We start from the raw sequence: 8,448 nt of genomic DNA, 5'->3' as shown, positions 1-8,448 counted from the left end.
TAGAGAAATTTGGAAGCTCATGTTGAGCTGATAAAAGCACTAGGGATACAAGTCCTTGGTGAGAAAAGCCCATTATATGTTCATCTAGGCTTATGATTGAATTTCAGGAGTTAAAAACCCTATCTATATTTTTTTTTTCGGAAGAAAAGGAAATTGTAAGAAGAAAAAACAGAACCTATTAAACTTTATTTATATATATAACTTTATCCTATACACACATAATCTAAATGTGTGTACATACATATATATATGTGTGCTATAAATGTTATTCTAATTTAGAAAATAATTTTTCATTCAACTCTTTTCTACTTTGATTAATAAAATGTTCTAGAAGAATTCCATAAAACTCATAATGCAAAATACTATAGACAGAGAGAGAAATAATAGACTCTGGGTACAGATTGAAGTGTGTTTCTTTCTATTTAATTTTTCTTGCTTTTTCAACATGACTAATACAGAGAGAGAGATGGTTTACATGGCTTCACATGTATAACAAATTATCATATTGTTTGTTTCTCAATAATGGGGGAAGAAAAAAATTTGGAACTCATAATATGAAAAATAATGCTAACAGATGGACTATATAAGATAAATTGAATAATGTGACTAGCATTGAGTAATTTTTAAAAGTTATTATGTGAAGAAATGAGTATCTCAAGAAGTGAAAGTGATAAATTTGAATAAGAAACAATTGATCATGAACTTGGAGTAAGATATCTAGCTGCATGCCTTAGAAATCTGTCCATGGTCCTGAGCTGGTCGACAATTTTTTTACTTGATTTGTAAGGCATAAATGGTGTGATTGTCAAATTCTCAAATCTGTGGGAATAGTTTAAAAAGATTAATATCCCAAGAATTTCTAGCAGCTGTAATAGTTTTAATTTAATAAAGATAATTGCAAAGAGTTACATTCACTTTTATGAAATTAAATTCACCGGCATAATAAAGGGGAAACCTGACAAGAAAGTCATTTGTCTGAAAGTGATTTGGTAATAATGGAGGACTGAATTCTCTCCATGAATCAACATTGTGATGTGGTAGCTATGTGGTAGCTAAAAATGTAGAAATCAATCTTAGGCTTTGTGTTTAGAAGAAAAAACTCGGATTAGGGAAGTGACACTATCATCCTACACATTCTACTCTGATTAAAACATGCCTAGAAGACTGTGTTCTAATTTTCAAATTACATTTTAGTTAAGGCATTGAAAACTGTGCCTAAAGAACATAATTAAGATATTGAAGAACTTTAAAACCATAATATATAAGTATTCACTGAAGGAACTGAGAACATTTAGCATGAAGAATAATGATTTCACTTAGGTACAACAGCTATCTGAAAATCCAGTACCTGGAAAAGAGATTAAGCTTGTTTTATGTGACTCTAGTGGGCAGAGCTCTGAACAATGACCAGAAGTAACAAAATGGTGAGTATTTATTTGGTCTAATCTCTAACATTTAAAGTTATCAAAAAATGACATAGTATTCCTCTGGAGAATGTAGGTTTCTCTTAAATCCAAGTCTTCAAGAAAAGGGTAGATAACCAGTTATTATAAGAATGGCAAAGAGGAGATTCTTATTCAGTTAGGATTAAACTAGATGGTAACTGAGGCTTTTTCTTTTCAGAAAGACTCTCTGATTCTGAAAAATGATAGAAGGCTAGGGGGGAAAAAGGGTACTATGAAAAAAGATCTGACCATTTAGTAACTCTAAGCAAAAACACAATTAACTGTGTAAGGAGATAATAAAAAATTTAATGTTAACTCAGAAGAACTTGGTATCCAGAAAGAAAGTCTCACTGTAGTCTCTGTTCATCAGACCATTTCTCTAGTACTATGTTCTATTCTAGAAACAATAAATTCATTTTCCTTGGGAGAAAACTATTCCACGTTATAATAAATGATAGAAGAGGAGGAACTAGGCATAGTCTGATAAATTTTAGGAGGACTGGTTTTAAAGGAGTCAGAGAAATGATAGCATCTTTGCATCTTCTACCATTCTTTTTTTCATTTATATGGATCAAGATGTCCCTCTGCCAAGTACCCCTTGGTATCCTGCTTCCCCATGCCTCCTTTTTGTGTATTATGTTTCCCTTTGTGAGGTAAGCTTATGAAGAGAATGGGCTGTCTTTCTTTTTATTAACTTGATACCCAGCACTTAGCCCAGTGCCTGGTGCAACATAGGCACTTAAATGTTTGTTGAATTGAATTGGATGGATAAGATGTTATAACCTAATGCTGTTCAAATCAGACAGTTTTCAGATACTATGCCCTGAGCACCAGGCACGTATTGATGTAGGTATAGATTTTATTGTAAGAGACTCTTATTTTTACATGTTTGTGCATCTAAAAATACATAAGAGAACATTTGCACAGATACTAAAGTAACACTAAAAGAGTTGAAATCTGACATAGGAGAACTGTAATCAGAGTATTCCTGACACTAACGACCTTTCAGTCCTTGAGGGGAATTGTCAAATAATTAAGATGTGTCCATTGTTTCTGAACATTAACCCTAAAATATATTTAACATATTATAATCATTTCTTTCAAGAGTCCTATATGTGTTACTTTAAATTGTATTGGGGAATATAGCCATATTTGGGAACGTGGAAAATATATTCCAATTTTTACTAATCTCTCTCTAAACAAAATGCTTGCATATTAAGAATATGTTAAATTAAATAAAATTGTTTCTAGCAGATCATGCTTAAAACAGGGTAAATCAACAGTAATCAGCAAGCAATCGTTTTAAAGGATGATTAGAGAGACTCCCTAAAGGTTTTTACTGGGGGTTTTTCTTATTCCATAGGCTTGTTTACTTTGAGACTGTATTGATAGTGTGTAGAAGGGGCTGGGAGAATCAGGATAGCTGGACTTGGCCAATACAGAGAGTGGTCAATTACTCAGGTACTATGACTTTAAAGGAACACTGCCCATTAAAATAAATTCAAGGAACTACCTGAGAAATATATGAGAAAGTGGACTGACTCTACCTTCTTTGACTAGGTGATGATGGGTGACCATGGATGGGTATATATAAACAAGTCTAAAATCTTTGTGAGCAAGACAAGTTATCTTTTCTCCTCCTACTACTAACCCCTGTTTGTGTTTTGTCACTGCCAGACCTAAATCATAGAAGTCAGCATGTACACACAGATGTAACAAAATGCCTTTGCCTTTGGGTCACAAAGGAAGCAGTTACAGCAACACCAAAGTCACAGCCAATACTCACCCTCTACCCCCAAGAGATTAATTACACTGTTCATGTTTAATGGGTCAAGGTCCCTTCAGGATTCTAACTCCAAAAAAAATTGAAGTAAATTTTAGTTGATTGAATTGTGAATGTATTAGTAGTACAAAATTGAAGGAACTTTTGAACTGCTATTGTCACAGATGTTGCTGTGCTTAATATTATTTTGAAAGACAAGTCCTTTATCAGGTTAGTTGGAGCACTCTTTTCAGAGTAATGGAGTTATCTACATTCTCTGATATTGAAACTTCTATAATGGCCATGAGAAGAAACTCAGGAGAATGAGACGCAGGTTAGGTAAGTGAATCAACTTGACAGTTCATCTGACTTTTCAATCACTCTCCTCAGTCCTAGTTCATACTTCAGTCAAATTTTAATAGATTTCTCTAAGTAATAAAGACCATGGAAGCATGGTATTTTTTTCAAAGTGCCAACTTAGCAATGTGGTACAATGAAGTAAATTTTAAAAACCAACACTAAATTGAAAGTCAAGGAAACATGACATCTTTCTTGGCTCTCCCATTAACCTCCTGTGTTATCTCAAGTAAGTCACTTTCCCTCTCTGGGTTTGAATTTCTTCATTTATGAAAATATAACTCTTCACAATATGATATTTAATAATCTTTATAGATTTAGAATTGCATAATATGTGGTAAATGAAAATGCTTCATTCATATTCCCCATTTATGGTGGCCACCCACATAGAAAGAACCAAAACCTCAGTTTTATATTATACCTGAAGTACATGAAGAGTTTTCTGAAGTAGTCAAAGATTTTGGGGATTTTATAGTATAAGACTAGATAAAATGTCTCATATTTCTCCTTCTGGTTGGAAATGATTGGGTATTATGATTTGGGGGGGGGGGGGAATAATGTATATGTGTGTTAAGCTCTCTGACCCTCAGTTTTCCTCTTCTGTAAAATAGGGGATTAGTCTTAATGATGTCAAAGGTCCTGGGGTCAATATGGTAAAGGGAAAATGTACTACCTCTGGAAATGGAGAATTTGATTTTAAATCTCACTTCTGATGCTTCAATCTGTGATCTCAAGCTTAAGTCCTAAGCTCCGGTTTCTTCATATGTAAAATAAAGGAGTGAACAAGATAGGTTCTGTAGTCTCTTCCAACTCTAGAAGGACACTGCTTCCTTCAGTGTCAATTGTTCTCTGATTCTGAAGAGTATCAAACATTTACTGCAGTGCTATGAGCTTTACAGATAGGAATCACCTGATATGATGATTTGAGACTATACTGGGAAGATAGTCGATAAAAATTTGGTCAACAGGTAGCTCAATGAGTTCTATTCTTAACTGAGGAGATACTGCATAATTGACAAAAAATAGAGGCACTGGAGGTTCATCTAACAAGCAATCCTCCTCCTGTGGCCTGAGAGTATTATAAATACCCAAATTAACCATAAAAACATAAAAAAAGACTTTATCTGCATCAAAAAAACCTGATAAACAGATGTATATAGAGAATCATTTTATAAAATACAGATCAGAATGATTAGAGATGGCCCTGGATACAGTGGGAGATCTTGGCCTTTTAAAGTTAAGTTCCTTTTCAAGTCTCACTTGACTGAAGCAATGTCTATACAAGTGATTAAGCCTAGGTAAGAATTGAGACCTAAAAAATAGCCTCTTTCACCTAGTCAAAAAAAAATCAGTAGGGGAGGGAACTCTCAGGGTTTCTGACCAGAATAGAAACAATTGCTCTTTAAATTCATTCTGAGTTAATCAGGGCCCTAACACTGAGCAACTGAGGTTTGGTGTGGGAGCTATTGTTGGCCAAGGAAGGAGAACTAGAGTGATTTGGGTTTAAGGCAAGGTCCTTAAGTATGATATGTAAGTAGTAAACTACAAAGGGAGAGACAGACAGACAGACAGACAGACAGAGACAGAGATTGAGAGAAAGAGAGAGAAGAGAGAGAAAGAGGAGGGAAGAAGAACTTCCTCTAAATTAAGACTGTGCTGGCTTGAGAATATACTGTAAATATTTTAAGTGTTTGTTTTGTAAGCAACATATTGTCAAAAACTAAAAAAAATCATAGGAATAAATTACGTTTTCCTTAAAAATGATCAGCAGTATTTACCTAAAACCATCAGCAAACATTATATGTAATGGGAATGAGGTAAAATCCGTCCCAATAGGATCAGGGGTCAAATAAGGATGCCCTTTATCAGCACTATTATTCAATTTTATGTAATATTTTACCGGAAATATTAGCTATAACAATAAGACAAGAAAAAGAAATTGAAGTAAATAGAATGGGAAATGAAGAAGCAAAACTGTAACTCTGCATACAATATAATAGTATATTTGGAAAATCCTAAAGAATTAACTTAAAAACTAGTTGAAATAATTAACTTGAGAAAAGTTATGGGATATAAAATAAACATATGTAAATCACCAACATTTCTATATATTACTAGCCAAGTCCAACAAGGTAAGTTAAAAGTGTTATGCCACAGTCTCCTTGAGCTGTTCTACCTCAGTTACCCAGCACTAGTTTTCCTCATTGTCCTGACTGAGTTTTCCTGTATTGTTCTATCTCAGTTTCCTTAACTATTCTGCCTCAGTCCCTTAAGTCGTAAACCCCCCCTGGTTCATTAAGACTGAGGACCATTTGCTCTAAGGTTGTAAATTGTCAAATGGGAGAGGAAGAACAGATCAGACTTTCTGGCTCCTAGCTCCTTCTGCCCCCAAGAATTTATGACACTGCCCCTCTAAAATATTCCAAAATATAAGACTACCTCAGATACTTCACTGACATTTTTACTTCTGTTATTCAAACATTCTGACTCTGGCTTTTAGTAAAAATTTATAGCTTCCCCCCCCCCATCCTGACAGAACCAAGGCTTCTAACTTTTCCCGCTCTTCTTCCTTTCCTTTGTCTGAAAAGCTATAAAAGTGTTTATCATTCCCCCATTCATTACTGGATACTTTGAGATGAGAGTCCTGTCCAGTCAATTAAATTCTCCAATTAATAAAATGTTAAAAAACTCTATAATCTCTATCTTGCCTCAGTTTCTCCGGCATTACAAAAGAGAAATTCCATTTAAAATAATTTCAGATAACAAAATATTTGGGTGGGAGTCTACCTTCCAAGACAAACTTATGAACTTTATACACATTATCACAAAACACTTTGCACACAATAAAGACAAATCTAAACAATGGCAGAAATAATAGTTGCACATGAATAAGTAGGAAAACTTGCAGAAATTATACCAGCATCTCACAACATATAACAAGATAAGGTCAAAATGAGTACTTGATTTAGAAATAAAGGATCATATTATGAGCAAATTAGGGAACATGGAAAATTTATGAGCAAATAAGAAATAGTATTATGGGATATAAAATGGATAATTTTGATTACATTAAATTAAGAAGGTTTTGTACAAACAAAACCAATGCAACCAAGATTAGAAGGAAAGCAGGAAACTGGAGAGAAGGTTTTAAAACAAGTTTCTCTGGTAAAGGCTTCATTTTTTCAAATATATAAAGAATTGAGTCACATTTGTAAGAATTCAAGTCATTCCTAAATTGATAAATGGTCAAATGATATAAATGGGCCATTTCCAGAAGAAAAAATCAAAGTTATCTATCATCATTTTTATCTATCTATCTATCATCTATCATCAATCTATTTATCTATCGATCATCACCATTTTGTATACCTGTCTACAGGAACAGTGCAGTTTCCAGACTGATTAGGGAAAAGATAAAATTTCAACCTAAAGTTAACTATGATTTTGGCTTAATATTAAAAGAAAATTTTGAGTTTGTCTTCTCACAATTATATAAAATATAAGGAAGAAAAATGGAGGTACTTTCCTAAAACTGTTTTTTGATAATCGGAAAGATTTCCCCAAAAGTTTCTTAGAAAAGTACTAGAAATATCATAAATCAGACACTTAAACCAATATATTTGAATGCTTTGTAACAGTGGATTGGGTAAGTATCTCTCACCAAATGTCAATTCTTCTCCCATTCCCTTTTTTACTGCAGGAACTAGAGATGAGGCGAGAAAACTGGACCCATGTAACAGAATTTGTGCTCCTGGGTTTCCCTAAGAGCTGGAGCCTACAGCTGATGTTGTTTCTGGGGCTCCTGGTGACATATATGGTGACAGTCATCGGGAACTTGGTCATCATCATGCTCAGTTGGTCTGACCACCGCCTGCACACCCAGATGTATTTTTTCCTGAGAAATCTATCCCTATTGGAACTGATGCTGGTTTCTGTTGTGGTCCCCAAGATGTTAGTTAGTATCCTTACTAAGGATTATACTATCTCCTTTTCTGGCTGCATCATACAGTCCTACTTTTATTTCCTTCTGGGAACCACTGACTTCTTTCTCTTGGCTGTCATGTCTCTGGACCGCTATCTGGCCATATGTCGTCCATTACACTATGAGACACTGATGAGTGGTCCTATTTGTGTTCGGCTAGTGTTGGCATCCTGGCTTGCTGGAGTTCTCTGGACCCTTTGTCCCACTATCCTCATGACTAGTCTGCCTTTCTGTGGCCCAAATGGCATTGACCACTTTTTCTGTGATAGCTGGCCACTTATGGGACTCTCCTGTGGGGATACTCAACTTCTTGAGTTGGTGGCTTTTGTGCTTTCCACAACATTGCTACTGGGCTCACTGGCATTGACTTCTAGCTCCTATGCCTTTATTCTTGCTACTGTCTTTCGTACCCCAAAAGGCACTGAGCGAAAGAAAGCTTTTTCTACCTGTGCATCACACCTCACCGTTGTGGTCATATTCTATGGCAGCTCCATCTTCCTGTATATCCGCACATCAGAGGCTCAATCCATGCTTCTTAATAAAGGGGTCTCTGCCCTGAACTGCATCATTTCCCCACTCCTTAATCCTTTCATTTTTAGCCTGCGTAATGACAAAGTAAAGCAGGCCTTATATGATGCCATAAGGTTGCACAAACTGACAGGTACTAAATTATGAAGATACTAGTAAAGAGAGAGAGCATATCTTTGTGAGAAGGAAGATGAGACTTCTAATGTGATAGATTACTTGTATCTCATTAAGTCAAATAAGGACGTACATGAATATATGTGATAAAGACCCTTGCTAATATAGGAGTGTTTTCATCCATCTCATACACAGGGATAGCAAACACTATCAACATTTATCTTTAAAATGGAAAAGTTGTAAAAGAGTATAATGGAAAG

At 34.9% G+C, this 8,448-nt stretch overlaps 1 protein-coding gene across 1 annotated transcript; it reads left to right on the top strand.

Annotated features, from left to right (window-relative positions):
- The first annotated feature begins 1,071 nt into the window (after positions 1 to 1,071).
- LOC141562180 (olfactory receptor 6T1-like) lies at positions 1,072 to 8,221 on the top strand. The gene is made up of 2 exons (XM_074302189.1): positions 1,072 to 1,424; positions 7,265 to 8,221. The coding sequence occupies exons 1-2, from the start codon at positions 1,404 to 1,406 to the stop codon at positions 8,219 to 8,221; spliced, it is 978 nt and encodes a 325-aa protein (XP_074158290.1). The 5' UTR covers positions 1,072 to 1,403.
- The last annotated feature ends 227 nt before the right edge of the window (positions 8,222 to 8,448 follow it).

This window comes from Sminthopsis crassicaudata, chromosome 3, assembly GCF_048593235.1.
Source record: "Sminthopsis crassicaudata isolate SCR6 chromosome 3, ASM4859323v1, whole genome shotgun sequence".
NCBI lineage: Eukaryota > Metazoa > Chordata > Mammalia > Dasyuromorphia > Dasyuridae > Sminthopsis > Sminthopsis crassicaudata.
This window is presented reverse-complemented; position numbering and strand designations above follow the sequence as displayed.

Excerpts from the sequence above, each read along its gene's own strand:
- LOC141562180 (XM_074302189.1), top strand. The coding sequence starts at position 1,404 with ATGACCAGAAGTAACAAAATG. Across the intron at positions 1,425-7,264 it reads TGACCAGAAGTAACAAAATG|GAACTAGAGATGAGGCGAGA; the intron begins GTGAGTATTTAT and ends TTTTTACTGCAG.